The 24879-nt window shown below is 32.9% G+C and overlaps 1 protein-coding gene across 9 annotated transcripts in view; it reads left to right on the top strand.

Moving 5' to 3' along the window:
- nmo (serine/threonine-protein kinase nemo) overlaps nt 1-24879 on the top strand; it is a 372069-nt gene that overhangs the window by 323587 nt on the left and 23603 nt on the right. For 3 of the 9 annotated variants that reach the window (XR_011950114.1, XM_072523946.1, XM_072523945.1), the window contains exons 5-8: nt 2397-2482; nt 11315-11713; nt 13051-13252; nt 15853-15946. Coding sequence is in view for 4 of the 9 variants with exons in the window: in XM_072523946.1 (XP_072380047.1) it covers nt 2397-2482; nt 11315-11713; nt 13051-13252; nt 15853-15946 (781 nt within the window). In the remaining 5 variants the exon portion in view is untranslated. Of the gene's footprint in view, nt 1-2396; nt 2483-11314; nt 11714-13050; nt 13253-15852; nt 16023-18414; nt 18463-24879 lie in introns of all 9 variants that reach the window. The other 6 variants (XR_011950115.1, XR_011950118.1, XM_072523948.1 and 3 more) reach the window with 4 other exon arrangements.

Below are 24879 nucleotides of genomic sequence, written 5' to 3'. Positions count from 1 at the left end.
GAAGTAGTAGTTGACACGTCTGTGGTGACACTCATACCACCTTACTACATCTGGGATAAGGGCCCTCCTCCAGGCAGCCTTGTCTGATTCTCGTGACCTTTGGTCAAACTACTTTTTCTTTCTTGTGTTCCTGACCCTAAGCTCCGTTGACCCTTAGGTGCATCCTAACCCTCTCATTAGCCATAATATGCACCGGTACATCACCGGCCACTACTTGTAAGGCAATGGTTGATACGGTCCTGTACGCGCTGCATACTCTGATCAATGGTTTCATTTGTGTCCTAAGAAGCATGCCTTTATATTTCGCTTTTGAGGATCTCATGCCACACTGGGGTGCAATATAGTAAGATGGACAGGATTGATTGTAGGATAACTAATCTTGTATGTGACCCGGCACCTCCTATATAAATGGCATTATCTTATTAAGGGTCGAGGTGCTCTCTTGTGTGGTCTAGTGTGATGCCTAAATATACTAAGGTTCATTATGGTCATTTTTGAGCGTTTTATGGTGAGGGTAGAATAGTTCTTCGGATCGTGACGTGTGATACATAATTGGAAAGGAGAGAGGATAGCAAAGATGTTGAAACAGAAAAAACATACATGACAGATAAAGATTATATTAAGATAGAAAAAACAAACATGGCGACTACCAAAGGGGCAGTACACAGTATTTTCATTAATAATGAACGTATATTTACATACGAGATATCATATACTACTACTATTACTACTTACTATGAGACAAATTTTGATTTATTGACCTAAAGAAGGGCTCTGGCTAAGTACAAAATATACAACTAGCCGAATCCTAACATATGACATCAAATGATCCGACGTGAGACCTATAGTACATATAATGTATATAGCGTACCATCAAAAAAAAAAAATATATATATATATATATATATATATATATATATATAAATATATATATATATATATATATATATATATATATATATATATATATATAAATATATATATATATATATATATATATATATATATATATATATATATATATAAAGGGTATAGTAAAAAAAATCAACCAGATCCACACTTTTACGCATTCCGGCAGGGGCTAAGTAACATTATTAGGGATTAAGTAAGATTATTAGAGATAGGGATTAAATAAAATTACGAGCTGCATCTTAATATATTCGTATGCATGCAAAACATGAACAGTCAAAGAATCAGATAGACGAAGCATAGATGCTTTTAAAATGTGGACATGGAGGTGACTGCTTCGAATTCCATGGACGACTCGCCGTACGAATATCTTAGTTCTAGATGAAATTAGTGCTGCTAGCGTCTCTTTAGTCCTGCTTCATCTAGAATTTTAAAGTTCTTTGGTCTTATTCATCGAAGTATCACAAAATTGAGCGGTTGGTGGTCCAATCAAGACCTGAGCCAACGCCAGCACGGCAGATCTCCACAGCGATGGGCATACATCACGAAAAAGCTTCTCAACAAGCAGTATTCTGAGGCAGTACATGTAACAGATGACCGCGACTAGTGGAGAAATATCATTCATCAGACTATCCGAACTGCTGAAACTAAATGATAAACCACAACTCATGTGCCAAGATGACTATGATGATGATATTCGTTGTATCCTCTCCCTTTATTTGCTATCTCGCATGTAGGGATTCGATCAGTTGTTTCTTTTGGACTTAGCCAGAGGCCTTCTTTAACTCAATAAATCAAAATTTGTGTTATAGTAAATATATTTTCATCCTCTGATATCTCGTATGTAACTATACGTTCATTAATAATGAAGATACTGTGTAACGCCCTTGCCTTGTTTATTTTTTCTATCTTAATATATTCGTTATCCCCTACCGTTTTATTTAGCACATTACACGCTCCAATCGGACCAATAATAACGGAGATATGATGTAATGCCCGGAATGTAATGTAATGCCATGGAAATGCTGCCATATATGTTTTTCTATCTTAAAATATTCGCTATCCCTTCTCCTAGATCCAACAGAACTATTCTACCCCCAGCACAAAACGCTCAAAAAATGACCAGAATGAACCTTAGAATGTTTTCAAATTTCCTCAGATCTAGGGAAAAATTGAATTTCTTTCACACAACACATTGGCTCTTATTCTTATGGAAGGCGCTGTCTGTTGCCAGTTGTTGCAAGATGCCCCGTTTTTCAGAAGGTCTGGGGAAAAAGTATATGGTCCTGTACTGTTCTAGCCCCTTAAACTTGAATGAACTTGAATAAGCTTCAACGAAAAAGTACTCTAAAAATTAGCTTATCGCTGAGTACTGTTCTAAGACCGTCCAGTAGATATTTTTGTTTCTTGACAACAAACGCTATATATTTATTTTTAATGTTTTTTAAATATTGTTGATAAATAATATTTCTTTATTCTAATTGCAGGTTTAAAATATTTACATTCAGCTAGGATATTACATAGGGATATTAAACCCGGGAATCTTCTGGTTAATAGTAATTGTGTTCTAAAGGTAAGTACTTATTTATATTATGTTCCAGAAGACAAAGCTATTTAGCTAGTCTGTTAACTATTATGGTTCTTACTATTTAAAGTTTAATTATACTATGGCTACTCGTGCGGATTTCGCTTTGTATGAACGAGGATTCATTCTGGAACAAGTGGTGTATAAAATTAAGTGTAATTGCGTTAGTAAACGAAATGCAAATTAGGATTTCTGTTTATTCGATTAATTTAAAATTTTATGCATCGAACATACGTATATACATGCATTTGAATTCCGTCTTTTGAGTTTTGAATTTAGTCGGTATAGAAGTTTGTTGTCTTATTTGAGAGCCACTGCAAGAATACCGTTTTAAGGCCGTTGCATCATCGTGTATGGATGCTAATCAATTTATTTACAACTAAATGATGTGATTGGTAAATCGTCTCATGTGAACATTCTTTCAGCTATCTTTGAAAGTTCTCACCCATTTTTGTGCTATTCCATCACTCATAATGTTTTGTCCGTACACTTCACAAATCTAATGGTGAATGTCGCTTCCGCTCACGTCAGTCTTTGGCATTAAACAGGGAAAAACAGTCGGCGGGATTCTCAATCGGCGTAGATATTTTAAATAGGCAAAAGCAAATGTTTCTATTACTCTATTACTTTGTTTAGAATATTTTTGCCTGCATTATCAGTTAGAGTTAATTTGTATAAAATGAGGAGCAAAAATTCAAATGGAATTTTAAATATTATTGTTTATTTCTCTAATAATGAATGTATAAATATAATGGTTAACCTGCTGTACAATTATTTTGTAAATAACATGTACTTATTGATTATTTAAATTTATAAATCATTATCATCGTCACTAAATTCACTACCGCTATCATTATGTAAATCTATAATCACTGGATTAATTTCACTAATTTTATTTTCCCGGATCCACCACTCTTCTATTAATTTTTCACATTTATTTACAGTTTTGGCCCATATTTCTGTAGTTGCAGTTTTAAGAGCTTCTTGCCACATTTGCCTAACTGCATCGTCACTGTATCCAAGGTGATTATCATCATAATACGTTTTACATATACCCCAGATGTGTTCGATGGATTAAACTTGCAGTGATACGGCGGTAACCGTAGTACTTGATGTCCATAACTTGATACAATTTGGTCAACTATATAAACTGTTTTTCATTACGTTTAGAAATTTCCAGTAACTCTGATTTGAAGGCGTATTCCGGAAAATTGATATTATTTTAAACTCACCAATTTTTTGTGCTCGGTACGTTCCACGACTATTTTGGTTGTTTTTGCAAAATCTCCGAATGGTAAGGTGCATTATCTAAAACTATAACTGATGGTTCACTCAGACTAGGTAACAGTTTCTCCTCAAGACATTTAACAAACATATCTGCATTCATGTTTTCATGGTAATCAGCAGATTTTGATTTTGAAGAAAAAATCAAATCTGCGTTTTTTATAAAGCCTTCTTTCCGTCCTGCATGAAGAATGATGTGTCTTTTGCCTTGGCTATCTGTGTGTTTTATTGATTTTATGCTGTCGTCTTGCCAAATTCTTTTAAGTCCACCTTTTGCAAATATCCCTGTCTCGTCTAATTATACGAATTTTGCATTTTCAGATTTAAGTCTAGTAGATTGTCTCAAAAATTTAATTCTTTTCTGAACCACACTACTCCTTTCGCATAAAAGTAACCTATTATTTTCTTTTTTGACTTTAAATCCTAAATCTCTCAACACTTTCCAAAGGCTAGTCCTCTTAATTTCAGAAACTTGTCTTTCTCTTATTTTGGCCAGTAAAGTATGTAAACTGACATGTTGATGTATCACTTATTCGATACAAAATATTGCGAATTTCAAATTTTTCTCCATCAGGTAAGTGAATGCTCCTAGAATGTTTTCTTGTAAAAAAATTTGTTAAAATCCTTTATAAAAGGTAAATAAATTAAAAAACCCAAACGGGCTATGTCATGAAGACAAAACATTTTCGGAATCCATATTCCATCATCAGTGTATAGGCGTACATGTTTTGAGCCACTAAATATCTGGGTAAAAACCCGTTTAAAGTTAAAGGTTACAATTTAGTTTACATTATTTAGTCTTATATATTAGGATGTTAAAGTTACCAGTGGATATGATAACATGTCAACGTACGACTCCACATAAAGTTGCTGGTCCTGAGACAAAGTGTCTACGAGGACTTGATGATAGCTATGATCCGCGTTATCAACGCGACGGCATTGGTACAGTACACAGTACCCATGCGCAGAACATCGAACGCAGCGCTGCGGTGGTGAAATTTCCCAACGGTACTTAAAAATTTATCCCGTAAAACTTATCCGGTACATAAACAAAAAAGTTTTGTTATTTTGTGACGATTTCGATACTGTTTATATTTTTTAATGCTAAAGCAGGAAATAATCACAATGGTAGATGTTGTGTTTTTTTGTATTCCATAGGGTACTGGATTGGCTGATGAATAAAGATTTAGTTTTTTGTGTTTATTTATTTCTCAAACATGGATAATGGGTACACAGATTATATAGGTTATATATGTCATGTCAACTTCTTCTTCTTTTTTTTTAAATTCAGTTGTACCAACTGCTGAGTACAAAACTGGTTACAAACATTAAAACATAAAAATCCTAACATAGCCCCCCTTTGAAGGGAACCTTCAAAATATATAATGTAAATTTCACGATTATTGTCTTTACTAATTTTCACTTGAAGAAGCTTCATCTTGTAGAGGTAATGGATGTAGATGTCTCACAGATCGTTTTAGGACACCTTTTGTAGTGGACACAAGGGATACTCGATGAATACCATCTGGACCAGGAATCAGCTGCAAAACTCGTCCTAGTTGCCATTTTTGTGGTGGTAAGTGGTCATTACGGATTAATACCAGACTTCCAACTGAAAGTTTTGACTGTGGAGACTTCCATTTATATAGTTGGTGGAGCTGGCTGATGTATTCTTTTGAAAATCGATTCCAAAACTGTTGTTGCAAACGTTGAACAGCTTGGAGTCTTGTGATTCTATTTTCTGCTACTTCAAGTAAGTCTAAGGAAGGAAGAGAAGTAATAGGATGGCCCAAAAGGAAGTGGGAAGGAGTCAGAGGCTCGTAATCATTTGGGTCATCTGAAATTGCATAGAGCGGTCTTGAATTTAGAATGCCTTCAATTTGAATTATGAGTGTTAAAAACTCTTCATAGGTTAAAATAGAATTTAATAGAGTTCTTTTAAGATGATGTTTCATTGATTTAACTGCGGCTTCCCATAAGCCACCAAAGTTAGGACTATAAGGAGGAGAAAAATGCCAACTTATATTATTGCTAGTTGCATAATCTATTAATGTAATATGATTATTTTGAATAAACTTGTACAATTCATTGAGTTCATTACATGCACCTTGAAAGGTTTTACCATTATCAGAATAAATGTGGTTGGGTATTCCCCGACGTGAAACAAATCTTCGCAGACATGCTATAAAGCATTCTGTTGTCATATCTGAAATGAGCTCAAGGTGAATAGCTTTAGTTACAAAACATACAAACACACAAATGTAACCTTTTGTTGTTTTTGCACCTCTTCCCTTTCTGTCTTTTATATTATATGGACCTGCATAATCTATTCCAGTGGCTTGAAATGGAAAAGATGGTGAAATTCTATTATTAGGTAAGCTACCCATAGGGGCAATGGATGCAACTGGCTTGTGTCTAAAACACTGAATACAATTCTTGACAATTTTTTTTGCAAGAATTTTCCCCCCAATAGGCCAATATTTTTGTCTGACTGTTGCCAATAGTAATTGCGGCCCTGGATGTAATAAATAGTTATGTTTATGAATAAAAATTAGTTTAGTAAATGGATGATTTGAAGATATAAGGATAGGATGTTTAATATTTGTTTGTAAATTAGTATATTTTAATCGTCCCCCTACACGAAGAATACCTTGCTCATCCAAAAAGGGACATAGAGAAGATAATTTATGGTTATGGGGTAATGGTTTATGAGACAGAAGAATTAGTGTGTCATTAAATGAATCCTTTTGAGCTAGTTTGATTAATGTTAGCAGTGCTTGATCAACTTCAATTGCTTGTAACGGACCCAAGTATTGATTGTTTTTATTTTTTGAATTATGAATAAATCTTTTACAATATGCAATTGTTCTGACTAACTTTAAATAACTAGAAAACTTTGTAAATATTTCTAACGAATTGACAGAAATGTTTGAAAGAATTGTTGTAGGAATCCTTTTTAATTCTGGTAATTTTGACTTAGATATATTAAATGAATATTGAGGCCATTGACTGTTTGGTTCACATAAAAACTCTGGCCCTGTCCACCACATATGGTGGTATTTTAATTTGTTTGGTAGTATGCCTCTGGAGGCAACATCAGCAGGATTTGTTTTTGTATTAATATAACTCCAATTTGAGATAGAGGTTAAATTTTGAATTTTTGCAACTCTATTACCCACAAAAATTTCTAGAGAGTTTGGATCTGTTTTTAACCAACAGAGCACTACTTGTGAATCAGACCAATAATAAAATTGTATATCATTACTAAGATTGAATAGTGATGTTTTTACTTGAATAGATAATTGTGCAAGTAATAAGGCTGCACATAATTCCAATCTTGGAATTGTTAATAACTTAAGTGGTGCTACCTTGGTTTTTGAGCATAATAATTGTACATGAAATTCTCCTTGCGAATTTGAGCTGCGTGCAAAAATACATGCAGCATATGCATCACGAGATGCATCACAAAAACCATGGATCTCTATCAATTTATACTCATTTTTTATAACATATCTAGGAATGGATAATTGATTTAATTCTGACAATTCAGTTCTAAACTGTTGCCATTGTAAAGATAGATCATCTGGAATGGGTTCATCCCATGCCATGTTTAATGACCATAATTTTTGTATCATTATTTTTCCTAGAATTATACAAGGGCTGATTAAACCTAATGGATCATAAATTTGTGCTATATCTGAGAGTACTTGTCTTTTTGTAAGTGAACTTGTTAATGGATAAATATTTTTATTAATTGAATATTTTAAAATATCTAATTGACTGTACCAGTAAATACCTAATGTTTTTGAAGCATCATTTTGTCCTAATTTTAATATGGCTAATGAATCATCATTACTGGAAATGGTTTGAAGAACATTTGGATTGTTAGAAGTCCACTTTCTTAGAGGAAATCCAGCAGAGTTTAGAATGAATGAGACTTCTTGACATGTTTGAATTAATTCAGAAATGCTATTAGAACCAGTGAGTAGATCATCTACATAAAAGTCTTTTAGAATTGTTTGTGATGCTAATGGAAATGAATTTATATGTTCTTGAGCTAATGTTTGTAAACATTTTATTGCTAAATATGGAGCTGAAGTTGTTCCATAAGTCACTGTATTTAGCTCATAAACTGAAAGGTCTTGTTCTGGATTATCTCTCCAAACAATTCTTTGTAATGACTTATGGTCATTGTGAATTAAAATTTGTCTATACATTTTTGTAATGTCTGCAGAAACTACATATCTAAACATTCTAAATCTTAGTAAAATACTGATGATATCATTTTGGACTTTTGGACCAATGTATTGTAAATCGTTTAATGAGTAGCCTGTAGAAGAAGCACAGCTACCATCAAAAACTACACGTAGTTTTGTTGTAATACTTTCTTCTTTGAGAACACCATGATGCGGTAAATAATAGTATGTTTTATTAGGATTATCTTGTGACATATCTATCTTAGTCATATGATTTAAGGAAATATATTCTTTAATAAATTGTGAATATTGAATTTGAAAATTGTTGTTTTGATTAAATCTTTTTTCTAGATTTACAAATCTGGTACAGGCTGTATTGAATGAATCCCCTAATACATCAGGAGATAGTTTTAATGATAACTTTACTACAAAACGACCCTCTTCATTTCTAGTAGTATTTCTGTGAAAATGATTTTCACATTCTGATTCATCTTTTGGCAAAACTGAATTTACAGGTACTTCTTCTAGTTCCCAAAATCTTTTTAATTGAGCATCTTCTGAATAAATTGCGTTTGCAAAATTGCATCTGGATAATGAAGTTGATACAGGACTTTTTCCTGAAACAACCCAGCCTAGTTTAGTATTTTGTAAAATAGGTAACCCGTTACCAAGATATATTTTTCCTTCTGTTAGAAGGTCCCAAAAAAGATCTGCACCTATAAGCATATCAATCTCTCCAGGTTCAAAAAATTGTTCATCTGATAATTGAATATTTTTAGGGATAATTAAAGATGGGTGGATTAGTTTTTGTGCAGGTATTTCACTGCATATGTTGGAAATCACATAACATGAAATTGTTGTTTGATAATTATCAACTCTAGACAAAATAGTCAAATTGCATTTTTTTGATAGATGTGAAGTTACTTGATTAATTCCAACTATAGATAGTTTTGAATCTATTAAAGGTATGTCAATTTTATTGCAAAACCCTTGTGTGATTAAATTGTTTTGTGAACCACTGTCTAATAGAGCTCGACAGTAATGTTGGTTGCCTACCGTATCTTTCACATAAAAGCCTACAGTGGATAATAGAATTTGTGTATTTGAATGTTGAGGTTGTATGAATAAATTGGTAGATATTGGGTTATTGGATTGTTCATGAATTAATGAATTATGTTTTACATTGCAAATTTTGCAAGGCCCTAAATAGCATGATTCAACCTTATGTCCTGTCCTCAGACAGTTTACACACAACTGTAGTTGTGAAATTGATTCTTTTCTTTGATTGATATTTAGTTTTAAGAAATCAGAACAACTGTATATTGTATGGTTATTCTTTTTACAAAAGTTACATTTTTTGTAATGATTATTTGAATTATTGTTGGAAATTGCTAAATTAAAATGTGAATGATTTTTTGTTTTGTTTGGTTTTATATTAGAACTAGAATTAATGTTTACATTTGTAGTGTTGTGTATGATTTCCAATATGTCTGCTTTTGATTTAAGAAATTCTAAGAATTCCTCCATGTTAGGAAGTTCACCACTAAATTTTTTCTCTTTCCACTCTCGAAAAGTATTTTTGTCTAATTTTGATGAAACTAAATGTATAATTAGAAAATCCCACAACTGGTCTTTACTAATACCTATGTTTTGTAAAGATACAAGATTTTTTGATACATTGTCTAATAGTCTACGAAAACTAGTTGAGGATTCTTTAGAACAATGCTCTATGTTAAGAATTGAATTTAAATGACTATCTACTAAAAAATACTTTTTGTCAAACCTGTCTAATAATGTGTTCCAAGCTTCTTGATATAAATTATCAGTGAATGGAATTTGATCAATTAAACTTTTTGCATAACCTTCTAGTGATGCTCTCAATAAAGAAAATTTTTGAGAATCTGTCAATGATGCATTCTCATGTATTGTTGAAAGGTAATTACTTTTAAACTCCAGCCAACTGTCATAATCACCTTTAAACATTTGAAGTTTAATTTTAGGTAAAATAATATTTTGTAATGGATCTTTATTATAACTATTACAACTTAATGAATTGTTACTAGTTGGATTTGCAGACATACTTTCTATGTATGTCTTAAGAAAACTTAGAGTATCATAATAGCGCTTTTTAAATTGTTCTCTCTCCTTATAGTTCTCCTCAAGCTGTTGTTCAGGACAATTTACCTCTATTTCTAATTGAATGATTTCAAAGTCTTTATTTATTAACTCTAATTCATTAATTCTAATTGTAGCATCAGCTAATGAAGGTTTCCTATCTGGTTCTGATATTTTTATAACATCTATAAACTTTTCTACCAAAGTTAACCGCTTTTTAGCTGAACCCCTAGTTCTAATACATTTTGCTAAATCAGACATGATTATTGATTAAAGCCTCTAAATTATGAATAATAGGTTGGATAATTAGTAAGGTAAAATAGGAAATAGAATGAATGACTTACGATTACCCTCCTGTGTGTGTAGTGTATGTAGAAGACTTCAGTTCTTGTGGATATTTTTTGAAAATAGCTGTTTTTGGATGTATCCCGCTCGAAGGATCAACAATGTTGTGTTTTTTTGTATTCCATAGGGTACTGGATTGGCTGATGAATAAAGATTTAGTTTTTTGTGTTTATTTATTTCTCAAACATGGATAATTAATGGGTACACAGATTATATAGGTTATATATGTCATGTCAACTTCTTCTTCTTTTTTTTTAAATTCAGTTGTACCAACTGCTGAGTACAAAACTGGTTACAAACATTAAAACATAAAAATCCTAACAGTAGATATTTACGACTACGATTTTTAAAAAGTAAACTTGCAGATTGAGTCCTAAACTGTTTACGTTACTAACGTTAATAATATTGCTTTTTAAACTACGTAATATGAATTAAATTCGTAAAATGTCACTGAGATACATTATGGAAACATTAGCTAAAACAGATTTGCTTGTAATGATTTTTTAGAAAAATTAGAACTATATATAAAAACTATCTGACACCGAAACCGTTAGATCACAAAACCCCGATTAGTTTAGATTGTTTAATAATCTTGCGGCCAACGAATAAACACGAATAATTCTAATTTTAAAGTGACAGGATGGTTATCATTGTTTTTATTAATAAAATATAAACCTATAAAAAAATTTATATGGAAGTGGTTTAAAGTACCAAACCTGACTATTATAAATACTACGACCAACTCGTTTTTAAAAACCAACTGAATGTTACTTTAGTTTTTTGAAATATCTTTATTCCGTAGTAATCATTTATAAATAAATAATTTGGTAGAGATATTGTGTCATTAGATCATTGAATAATTCGATTTTTATTTTTGTAGATCTGTGATTTTGGTTTAGCAAGAGTAGAAGAACCCGACACGAGCAAAAACATGACCCAAGAAGTGGTTACGCAGTACTACCGCGCTCCCGAGATTCTCATGGGCACCACACATTATTCCGCCGCGGTAGATGTGTGGTCTGTGGGTTGTATTTTCGGCGAACTGTTAGGTCGTCGGATACTCTTCCAGGCGCAGAACACAGTCCAACAGTTAGAACTGATCACTGAGCTGCTGGGCACGCCCTCCTTGGAAGATATGAAGCACGCTTGCGAAGCTGCCAAGTCGCATATGTTGAGGAGAGTACCCAAACCACCGTCGCTGTCCGCGTTGTATACTCTCTCGTCACAAGCGACACATGAAGTTGTTCATTTGTTATGCCAAATGCTGGTTTTCAATCCGGTAAGTATTCAGATTTTTCATACTTTGAAAAAATTTTATAATAATCTCGGATATTGATATTTTTTACACTCTCTCTCTCTCTTGTCGTTTCCTCATTGCTGAGGATCGTGATTTCCTACAATGCGGGCTGTCAATTCTCTCCATCTCTTGCGATTTTGGGCTGCTCTCATGGACTCGGAAAACGTCTCTCCAGTGGCTTTCTGTACTTGATCTGACCATCGGATAGGTGAGCGTCCTCTGCCTCTACGTCCTTCTATTATTACACTATTGTCAACAATATAATCAAGCTGAGGTACAATGTTAAGATGTATTTTTGGCGTAGATTATTTCTTTCAGTATTGTTGAGATATACTTCTGCTAATGTACCATACTTAGTTATCTATACTGCGTTTCAAACGTTAGAATCAGTGTAGTTATAAATTGCAAGCGGGTTTGCCATATTTCGCCATTCTGTGAATTATCATAAATAAATCCTATTTTTGTATTCAATAGCAGTTAACAGTGATAATCCTCTACAAGTACCTGTCTAATACTTTCATTTGTTTCTTTTTCTCAGCGTTCATCAAATAATTGATAATTTTGTCACAACTATAAAACTCGATATTGTGCATAAGTCCGCAATAAACTATATGTATTAAAAAAAAAACAGTAGACATGGTATAAACACGACCCATACTTTCTTGGATTTTAGGTCAGCTTGTGGTTGTGTCAACAGAAGGCCATAGTGGAATTTAATATACCACTACATTTAATAGAATTTACTAAACACACTAAAGTGTGTCCTTGTGCTTTCAGGAGAAAGCACAAGCATCTTAATTTTGAGGTGAAAAATGCGCTCCTACTGATTTGGACTGAAATTGGTTTATAAATTGTTTTGTACAGTTCTTACGTTTTTACCTTTTGTGAATCGGATCAGATCATCAGCCATATTGTTCCTTTACTAGTGGAGAGCAGTAATCTAGTATATCGTTCATAGTCACGAGGAAAAGAGTTGGACTAATCCCTGAAATGTACCTTTTCCTTGTATTTTCATTGTTGAGATGGACACAGAAAGTTCTTGATTTTAAAAAATTCTCAATGACTCTTAGCACATTGTCTCTGATTCCTCTTTTGTAATTTTGATACTATATTAAATCTACAGACCGCGTCATATGCCTTTCTCTTGTAGGAGAACACTGCAGTGGTCTTCTGACCATTTGCAAATCCTTCACTTATCTCCGATTCTAAATCTATTAATCTGTCTATGCTGTATCTATGTGGACGAAAACCGCTTTGCTGGGGAATTAATTATTTTACCCTTTGATAAATATTTAATTCAATACATTTTTCCGTTTTAGGATAAACGAATTACAGTAGTGGAGGCGCTTGCACATCCATATTTAGATGAAGGTAGGTTAAGGTATCACTCTTGTATGTGCAAATGTTGCTACACAACAGCGAGCGGTATGAGGCAGTATACGTCAGAATTCGAAACTACAGCACCACAACCTTTCGACGACCATTGGGAGAAGAAGCTTACAACTGTACAGCAAGTTAAAGGTAAGTCATTGGGCTATTTTTTTAGCCTGATTAGCACTTTATATTAGGAGGTTTTAATACTTTGGCTGCTGGATAACAATTGAATTGATCGTGAGATGGAAATGCAAGCTCAAATAGAACATTTTAGATCAGCCATTTAACGAATTGAACCGCTCGTTACGAATTCCACCTTGTAAACTTAAAAGTTGGGTATCGGTTGGTAAAAAGTTATATCTCTTCCATATTACTTACTGTTTGAAGACGCAACATGTTGCACTCCTAAAAGTAACTTGTAGAAGAATAAATCATATGTGGGCAGTGGACTAGTCTGTGGAAAATTTAAATGATAAGCTATTTTCCTTCAATTTTTTTGGCGGCTCATGAGCTAGATGGAAAATCGAAGGACCACCAAGAATGTTAAGTATCTCGTTTATAATATCAAAAACGATGATAATTGAACGTAAATGATTGGAACCGTTAGAGAATTTCTGAGCATCATTAAAACATCTAAACTGTAGTATCTAAAGGGCATATTTACCGAAAAGAGAGATACAGCCCAAAGAAGAAAATGTTTAGAGATTTAAAAAGGTTCAATAATTTATCGTACTGATGGCAACTTTCATTATTGGAGAAGGCATCTAAAAAACAATAATCAAGACTAACATGTCGTAAATCTTCGTAAAGCCATGTAATCTGTTAAAAATTTTCATCTTTATTGCAAACAAAATATTGAATTTTAGGGTATGTTAAATATATTTTGTGTTAGTATGTTGTGTATACATATAAAATATTTATTTAAAACAAAGGCTTAATTGTCCAAATTATAGACATAATTGCTTGAACATATTGTAAAAGTACACCTAACCTAGCCTAGAAAATTAAACAAAATGATGTGTGTTACAATTGTGAAAATCGTATCGAAGCATCCTCATGGTACCTGTATTTGAAGGGTTAAGAGGTGAGCAGATTTACGAAGATGTGGTTAATATCATTGGCCATCATTGTTCCTAGTATGCGGTCGTGAAAAATTATATTGCAAGCTTCAAAAGAGGTGAATTTTGTACTGAAGATAGAAGACCGATCGGAAGGCCAGTTTATGTGCCTTTTGAAATTGGGCTAAAACGAATGTTTACTAATTATTTCATATGAATGCATCCATCATATAGTTTACGGTGATTTGGACTCGAAAAAAAAATTTCTGCATTGTAGATCTCGAAATGTTCGAATGTTGATCAGTGCTTGATTTGAAAAAGATGCAAACATCTTATGTAGTGTTTTTGCTAGAGTTACAACTTAGGTATATTTATACTACCCAGAAACAAAGAAGCATTTGATTAAATTGATTCTACCAGGCCTAAGCACTTTCGTGTTCAACAATCAGCTGGAAAATTTCTTGCTTCAGTTTTTTTGGGATTACCAAGGAGTAATCGTAATTCATTTGCTGGATAAGGGTATAACAATAACTTGGGATTATTAGTCGACGTTACTGAATATTTTACGAAAAAAATCCTACGAAGGAAATAATTGTCCAATTGCGGAAAGGTGTTTTATTTTTGTTTGTAAAGGTGTTTATGGACAGGGACAAGGCGATGTCCCTGTCTATAAACAATTGGTGATTTAGGGTTCGAAGTACTCTAATTTCCACAATATTCACCAGATCTGGCTCCTTCCGACTATAATGTCTTTCTTCAACTGAAAAAATCCCAAAAGGTAGTAAATTTCCTTCCAACTAATAGGTAATCGAAGCTGTGGAAGCCCGGTTTTGCAGAGCGAGATACATTTTTGAAAATCTTCATGTTATTGTATTCACTTTTTCTATACCCATTATATAGCGATGATAGCTCAGTGTCCAGTGAGAACACCTGCTGTGATTACTAACGTTATTGCTTTGCAGATAAAGGGGTAGACCATAAAGATCGTGAAGATAGTATCCTCTATCTACTCTTCCCGTAGGGGAGAGGTACTGGAAGAACGTTAGATCAAGTTACAAAGACAACATCTATTTGATTATTTTAGGCGTTTGATACGTAGATTACGTGATGTTAGTACGAAACACTTGTATTATACTGAGTTTAATGACTCACTGGGCTGACAGACTCACCTACTTCGATGTATATAGTGTTTATGGTTCGAGCTACGTTTTAGTGGCAAATTTGACAAATTCTCGAATTCTCGACTGAATTGGTTCGACCGATGGATGGGGAGTACAGTAAAAGATAGTATCTTACGTCTTGGTGACACATGAGACCATTGATCTGTCCCGAAAAGCGTTAATAATAGAAAATCAGAAAACCTTCATAAGGCCATATATAAAGATTAAAAGGTGAATTGAGGTAAGAATGAATGGATGGATGGATTGCAAAGAAACTGATGGTGGACAAAAACGAAGAAAATAACATTAAACTAGATAAGTTTCATTCTAAAGAAGTAAAAACAACCTTAAAGACTAGGACAAGATAGGAAAAGGTGAAATATGCTAAGAAGTAATTGCTATTAAGTGTGCCAATTGTGAAATTTGCTAAGAAGAACTTGTATAAAGACTGTACTTAAAAATACTTTATATTTGATATTTCAATTGCCACCTCGGTTTTATTTCTAATGATTTTTTTTCTTTTTTTCAGAGGAGATGCATAAATTTATAGCAGAGCAACTAAACACAAGTAGAGTCCCTTTATGTATAAACCCCCAATCTGCGGCATTCAAGAGTTTCGCCAGGTAAGATGGCCGCCAACGCCGCAGACCAGCGCAGCGCCATTGCATAGGTGACCGCACATTTCACTTACCTCTTGGTGTACGTTATTTTTTATTAATTTCTGTCATTATCTGTTGCCATCCGGAACTATACGCTGATAGTGGCATTATCGACGTTTATGAAGAAGGAAATCAACTGTATTAACAACAACATATGTGTGTTTTAGAATGAGCCATTGAATTTGGTTATGTGAATACAAAATATCTTAGATAGGTAATGGATATTTTATTTTTGGGTGTATACGGGAAAGTCTTTATATTAATTATGTCTTTTAGCTGAAAATTGCACAGTTTTGAATCACAAAACTTTTATCACATGCCTGCCAACTCATTGATCCACTCATCTCTTCAATGCTGCATCCGCATTCTTATCATGAGCGGGTGATGTTAGGAAAAAACTAGGGTGATTGTGTTACATTCGCCTTATATTGTTCTTGGTCACGACTCAATGGTATTGAGCTGTTTTTTGTTTGGGTCTCAGACTTCACTGTTAAAATTTGGTACTAACTGGAAAGCAACAATAAATTCTCAATGCAAATCCAATAGACATACTTCGACTTGGTCATTGTACAACCATACATATGAGGATATTACACATGCAACGGTTTATAAAAAGTTGGTTTTCATTCAATCTACCAACTTTCTGAGTTTCGCAGTCATAGAAAAAAACAGGCATGGAATTATTTTGTTGTATAAAAGTTGATAAAACTTGCACTAAAACATATGGAACTTCCGCAATCCTACTCTTGATATCTCGATGTAGGCCTGCATTGTCTGTTAGCAGCCACTAAGGTAGCGAAGCTTGTCCAACTGCTGAGTGTCTTAGCCATCCAACTAAGTATCGATTGATTTCGATTATTGATTCGGATTTCACAGTTCTAGCTATATTGATGGACCTATATTTCAATATTAGCAGTTTCGGCATTTAAAAATCCGATTGTATGTAAAATCAAGTCGCCCATTCATCTTCCACTAAATTCTCTTAATATTTGTGAAATTCCTAATCCTTCTTGATTATTAACTATAACCTTATTGAACTTTACTGGTATGTAACTTAAAAGCATTCTCAGTTTGGCATTTTAGTGTTTAAGTTGACATTTCTGAGATTCTCCACAGCTTATGTGTCCCATTTTTATCAACCGTCCTCTCGAAATTGATGAGCAGCACTTATCAAGGTTATTAAAAATTAATTCCCTGTTCAAAAAAGCTCATTTTTAACTTTGGATTTCGTATAATTAAAAAAAAAAAATAAAAATACATTCTACTTATGGTCAAAGTAGAGACTACAATCGTCCATTTTTGGACATACGCCTCTTTCAACTCATTCCATCGATCTCTATCCTGAGCAACATACTTCCAAGCAAAGTAGACCAAAGAAAGTAATATCCAACGCTAGTGTTGAAACTTACAGTAGTATCTCTGTTGTAGTTAATACAGTTTTTGACATTTAGGATTTGAATCATCATATTGTGACTGATATTTTTGTATCGTCGACATCCCTATGGAATGATACTTCACTTATGATTTGCTGATGTTCAAATCCTAAATTGGCTTCTCAATTTATAACAGTTATATATCAATTTGCTATCTTGTTTTTAAATTTTTATTTCTCATTTGTACATACCATTTTTAAATCTTCATGTCTCTGCTTGAGCAAAATAGGCATCGTCGTAGGTGTAGAAGAACTATGAATGATATTTTTAGAGTATGCTGTTGTGTCGTCCTTATTTGTAATATAAATGTAAATTACTGTAATGTCAGTAGAAACATATTTAAATCAAAATAATATACAGAATTATTAAATGGTAGATACTGTAGTTATTTAGCGATTTATTGTCTGATGTGTGATTCTCTTTACGGTATTATATTTCTTTTCTTATGATATATATACTATATTTTGAAAAAAATCTTGAAACATCTCCAAAAAACAATAATTCCAAATATAATTAACAGAAAACATGCCTTTCTAGAATATATGGAAATAGAAAAAGTAAAAAGTAAAACGTGGGGCAATGGTTAACAATAAATCAACCAATGTGTAACAATAAAACAACCATCTAGATCTTTCGCGCCAATTATTTAACAATAAAACAACATCTCAGTCCTATATTATGAACAGATACTGGATATGCCAATTTTTTTGAAGCCTAAAACAGATATATATCTGGATGTCATATCTGGAGAAGAGGCTGAATGTATTCTTCAAATGCAGCATTGATGTAGGCTGTAATGATAGCAGCTTTGATGTGATGTATTGGTAGTAATGTTGATATTGGCTTGCTACATCCCTTTAATAAGCAGTTTATCGTGGTTAAAAAGGAAATAAAACTAAATCCATTTAAAAAATTTTAAACATATTTTCATGAATAAACTTCAAGTGAAAAATAAATATCGCTTATTTGGTTTTGTTAAATTTCAAGTAACTTTTTTAGGAAAAATAAAAATGGTTCCTATTCAATATCTAAGGATACCAGGTACATGTAAGTATGCACAGAAAACAGGACTTATGTTCATGATAATTACATACTTCATTCATTTATAAAAAAGATATTGTCTTAAAACACCTGTTCTAATAAGCAAAAGACTCATCTCATTATGTTAAAGGGTATTTATAGTTTATTAATTTAAAAATATGAGCGAAAAGGGGATTTTGCGTTATAAAGATTTCTTATGATTCGGTACACATTTTTCGAGGTTCTCCATGTTTGTCCTATATAATTTTTTTAATGTTCAAATTGCTTTGTAAGTATCTGTTTATAAACATTTCCTATATTATTCTCTTGAGGCATTTTAATATTTACTATTTTCAAGGGAAATTAACTACTTTATTTGAAAATAAATTTATTTTGACGTTTCGATTTTCTGACGGGTATTATTAAGTTAAGATAGTTTCGTCCAATCAAATGAACTATCCTCCAATAAAGTCGACCCAGGAATGCGCCTCAAAAATATTGAAAATATCATTTTGAATTAAATTTCAAATTGTGGTAAATTTCCATTAAAAATAGTAAATATTTTTTTGTTTTGTATTATTTTGACTGTTGTGTTTTGTCTATATTAGATTAGAGAAAAGGTTCTGTTCTCAATTTTATTATGATTTAGAAATCTTTGATGTAATTTTTTGTATATAGTTTAGTTCTTCTTTTAATAGTCTGTGTATCTACAACTTGTTTCTATTCAATTTTTTTTGCTTAATTGTTGTTTGGACATTGCTATTTATCTTAATTTTCCTAAGGGGACGTTGTACGTTGAAAGACGCCAGTGCCATGTATTATAAAATATTTTGTTGAATTTGGGACGAATTTGTAAACAGTAGGAAAAATCTTAATCTACCATCCTTGATTATAATTAATTATTAATTAATAAATTTTATCGAATGTAATTAATCATATATGAGCAACATGACTCATATTAAACAGTAAAATAAGGAAGCTTCAGAGCTTACGGAATTTTGTGGCAACGCCGCAATGACGCGAGTCCATACGTGACATAATATATTTACATAGAACGTGACATAATATATGACATTTAACATAATGAGTGACATTTGACTTAAAATGTGATTCAATGTGACATAAAATATGGCATAATATCATCGAGTTAGAATCTATGGAGAAGCTATGAGCATATTAACGTATGTACTAAAAACGGCGTAGGTAGGCGTGGCTAACTGTGATATCAATATGGCGGTGGGATCATGGCCGGACTCAATAATATTAAAACTACTATAAAAATATGACTAGTTATTCAGAAGATTTAATCATAATCTAAAAAAGTGCAATACATTTTTAATAAACTATGATTTATTTATCCCGCGGTAAACACTAAAAACACGATATATTATATATAAAGATAAATTAATACAGTCAAATACTATTAATTTATTCTCTGAAGTACGGGCCATTACTTTGTTTACATATTTGTATGCTAACCTGTAGAACGTTATTCCTGAAGATTTTTTCTTGCTTGCTTCTGCCACTGCAACTACGTTGAGAACAAGAAACCATTATTATGCACTATCACAATATATTATTACAGTTTCTATAAAAGTATTATAAAACTAAAAATATTCGAAAAACAACAATCATAAATAAACATATACGATCTGTCAAAAGTGGCAAAATAATATGCACGAAGTGAGGTCGTTTTTAGTCACGTGATGCCCTCTCCATAGATTCTAACTCGATGCATAATATGTTACATAATATGTGACATAAAACGTGACATAAAATGTGACATAAAACATGACGTCAAACGTGACGTTTGGTATATAACGTTACATCAAACGTGATATTTGATATAAAACGTGACATTCGCCATAAAACGTGACATAGTACAGCCCTCCACCAAAAAATGTAGTCAAAAGTCATAGTGTGATAGAGTGGCTTCCTATCTACTCCTAGTTTTGCATGTTTGGGTGATTTTTAGAGACTTTGCAACATGAATTTCAACAAAAGCATCATCTGTGTGGAAGATGGAACTGGCCAGGTCATGTAGCAAGATCAGTTGATGACCGGTGGACAAAAAGAATTTTGGAATGGAGACCCCGAATACAAGCTAACAGAAATAGAGGTGGACCCCCAACGAAATGGACAGATGACATAAAAAGAGTGACTACAAATTGGATTCAGATGACGCAAAATCGTACTAAGTAGAAAAGCATGCGAGAAGCCTATATTTAGCAGTGGACTTTAAAGGCTAGTTGATGATGATGATGATCGTCTGTGTGCCAAGTTTTGTGTTAAACTTTTGAACTTTTCGGATATTCTGACACGTTTATGGTTGATAGTTTGTTAACATTTCATTTGGTTCACGCCCCAAAGGAATTTTAGCTCTAAAATCAAGTGTGCACTGTGTGGTTGCAAAATTTGTTTAGATAGTGTTAGGAAGAACGATTCTGACTTTAGGTTTGTCATTAACTTCTGGCAAATGGCCAATTGGGATAAAACGTGTAATCAAGAGCCCAATGGTCAATAGAAGTCTTTGACGCCCAAAAAACTCATAGCAGGTGGAATCAGAGAGATGTTAGGACTAGGTTCTATACCGCGACAACACACTAGTTCAATGCTCGTTATTTATCAGCGGTTTCTGCACAACAAATGACGCAAGTGTCATCACTCAACTCCACTACTCACCAGATCTAGACTCATAGGACAGATATTTCTCTTGATTTCGCTCATTAACGAAAAATGGAATTAGAATGGCTTAATAATACAAGTGCACTTCCAGCAGAGGGCACAACGTTAGAAGTGTGTATCAAGAGGAGGAGAAGGGGTAGAATCTTGGCATTATGTTAAAATGTTTTTAAATAAAATATTTAAGCATTAGTCCTCAAGCTTTTAAATCGCCCTTCTTGTTTCTTTGTATGCTTTTTTTTGTACTGAATTATTGATTTATTTTAACTTCGTTAAGGAGGGCATTTTAAAATATTTCTTATTTTCTGATGTATCAACGGCGAATACGGCAATTTAGACTTTCCAAAATCAACTATATCATTGGCTTTAAATTTTATAATATCGCCCCTGTGAGTTACTTGTTAAGAAAACTTTATTAATTCCGACTATTACAGCTTTTATCAAAATATGACAACCTCTCTCGAAATGTGACAAGTAAAGCATGATGTATAAAGACTTTTATTTTGCATCTAATACTTGGGTACTTAGCAAGTAGCTCTATTGGTTTCAATTTATGTAGCAAGTATCAACATTGGATTAGACAATTAGTACATTAAGCTAAATTTGAAGGTGTTAAAACCGCCAATTAACGGCAACAGTATCACACGGCTATTTTTTTTTAATAAATTATGACTTTTAATATTAAATTGAGCTGTAATATACTTTTCGGGTAATCGCCCACATTGTATATATATTAAACTTAGCGTTTTCGGTTAGGAAAAATTTATTCTAATTTACGAAGGTTTTTAGTTACTTTATATTTCCGTTTAAGTGACGAAATACTTGGTGATAATCGTAAAGTGCATTTCTAAAATTTCTTTTCTAACAATTTATGTTTTTTAACCTTGTGTTCTAACATTATGCGACAACAATATTAAATACTATTAAAATAACGTACACCAAAAGGTGCTAAGTGTTATTTTTTAAAGTAATACTCAAAATCACACACATCATAACATTTTTAACCAAGTACAGTGTGAATCAATTCAGAAAATTCCCCTAAAAAATTTTAATTATTTGTAAAAAAAATCGTGTTGGAATATCACGATAACGATATTTTGACAAAGTGTATTGATTCACTCTGTATATAAAATGATTTCCATGCTGGCGCGTGCGTGTTGTTTTTTACAATTTTTTTATCTTCGTAGTTAGTTCTTCCTACCTTTCCTTGTGTAGACTTAGAGACACCCTTCCGTAGAGTAAATAAACATTTTCTCATCAGTTTTTAGGTATAATTAGAATCGAAGTACTAAAAATGTTGCCTGTGGTTTTATTTTGTCTAAATTATTTTTCTAATTTAAAAGTTTTACAAAATTTGAATTCTTAATTCTTCTATTTAAATCGCGAATAGTAGCATTTTTGATTGTGAGTAGTTTAGAATAGAAGATACTTAGTTTGAGCCACGTTCCTACCAGAATTTATTCTAACATATAATAGTCTCCCGTTTTATACCGCCTCGCGGCTTTGGGAGTATAGCAGGGCAGTCTGCTATATCTAGGGCCTACGGTATACAAGGAAGGTAACATGGCCAGTGCTACGCTTCAACCGCCTATTATTACCCCTGGTTTTACCCAAGGTACTCATTTTATTCAGGCGGAGTCGACCTGGGGCCTATAGACATTTTTAAAAATGTCTAGTTGTTCTTGCCGGCGGTAGGATTCGAACTCCTTACCACCGGCGTGCGAGGCAAGCATCCTACCGCTTGCGCTACGCAGGCCCTATATTCTAACATAATATAATAAAATCCAAAATGAATCTGGGACTTTGAGTTGCGAACCGACTTAGTAGTACGTTGAGAGATGGAGACTCATAGCTTGGAAACTTTGGAAACCAATGGATAAAATCGATGATAAATATTAATGTAAGAGGCTAGAAAGCCGATGTTTATTTTGTTTTTTTTTTGTACAAGTTTGTACTTTTTCCATTATCTAATCAGTTACAAGCATTCCATCTTTGATGTATGATTATTTTTTTTATAATTCCTCTCTTATTATTACGCCGTCTCTTTCTGACGGTCGGCGATCCAAATGGTAATTGTAGGATGGTTAACGTTGTATCAGTACATTGCTCTCTATTCGGAGTAATTTGATCTAGTTTTTTGGTATATCTGAGCACAGTACAACATTCCCTTTGATTTCCTCTTTTAATTTATTTACTGTATGTTCCTTCTGTCATTCTGTCATTTCATCTGTGTATATATGTGTATGTCCTGTTAAATTATGTTGATTCCATTTTTTATACAGTTAAAATTAGAAAAACAGAAAGACCATTCTTGTGAGTTCTGGTGGAGCCGTACCAAATTTTGTATGTTGAGTTCTCTGTGTACACATGTGGTGTGTTTCATGAAGTGTATTAAGATATACCAAATCTACAGTTTAATGTCGATTCTCAACGCTTAATGTAGAGGAGTTGCAATAGGTAAATTTGTACCCCGTGATTTGTCATTGCATCTGGAAAGTCGGCATTAACTATACTTTTTGGTTTGTAGTGGAAATGTAACTCACATAATTCGCTAAAGCGATGTACTCATTTATAAATTCTTAAGGCTGTTACATCATCTATTGGCAATTATTTATCTGAAAGTGGTCATTTTAAAAGTACCTGCTTAGGATTAAATGGTTTTTATTTAATTTAATCATTTCTATTTATTTATTTTTCAATTAACTTTTACTCTATGTTACTGGATTTTCTGGTTTGCTTATACATTTTTTCCAGATTCTAGATTTCTCTTCTTTATATAAGGTATTACAAAAAGTACTTACTTGTATTGTGCTTCTTATATCCGTTGATGGAACGCATATGCCATTCAGTTTTATCCTTAATACCTATACATTCTCTCCCCAAATCTTAAACGTGCTGGAGCTATCTCAACTGATGCCTTCCATCAGTTTTACCAGTGAACACACATCAAAGAATGTTCCACGTTTCATTTTCTATTAGATATTTCTTTATTTCTTCCAGGTTCATTGGTTTCAATTTAATGTTTTAAGCATTAGCCACTTGGGCTTTATTGAATAATTTTCACGAAAATAATTAGCTTGAAAATGACGATATACATTTTTTTCAATGTGTATTATTTCCTCTTGTATTTGTGTGGTTCTTTTATGTCGTATCATGAGTAGTGTGGCGTTCCTTCAACATTTTTGTGTGTTCAAAATAGTCACTCATTTCTGATCATCTGTTTTGAGTTACCTCCTTTTGTCTCATTTCCATTTTATTCTCACGAATTGAAATGTCCATAGTTTACGGTTTTTTTCCAGTTTTACATATGATTTACACTGTTTCACACAACTCTGTGTGTTTGGTTGTACGTGTGTGTGTTTCATATTAAATCAACAAATTCACAGTTAATAACATAGCTGCAGAGTCTATCATGTTCTTAGCAATACTCATCTAGATATAATCTACGGTTCATATTATACTTTATTGTAGATTTGCTTAAATGCTAATTTTCGTACGGCCAGTATATTATTTCTCCTTCTCATAGACTCTTTCTTCGTCAAAATTTATTCCCAAATCGTTTCCATCTTTCTCTGCGTCATTTTTATTCACTGTTTGCTCCTCACTACTCTCTGTGCTCTTTTTCATAGTTTTAGTTCAGTTCTTTGTCATATTTGCCTCCACCAAAATCCATGAGACTGTCTAACTCATAAATTCGAGGGGAGGCAAATATTCCACTAAAACTGAAATATTCTCAGGGTGAGGCAAATGGCTCAGTGTGAG

This window comes from Diabrotica undecimpunctata, chromosome 2 (assembly GCF_040954645.1).
Source record: "Diabrotica undecimpunctata isolate CICGRU chromosome 2, icDiaUnde3, whole genome shotgun sequence".
Taxonomy (NCBI): domain Eukaryota; kingdom Metazoa; phylum Arthropoda; class Insecta; order Coleoptera; family Chrysomelidae; genus Diabrotica; species Diabrotica undecimpunctata.
This window is presented reverse-complemented; position numbering and strand designations above follow the sequence as displayed.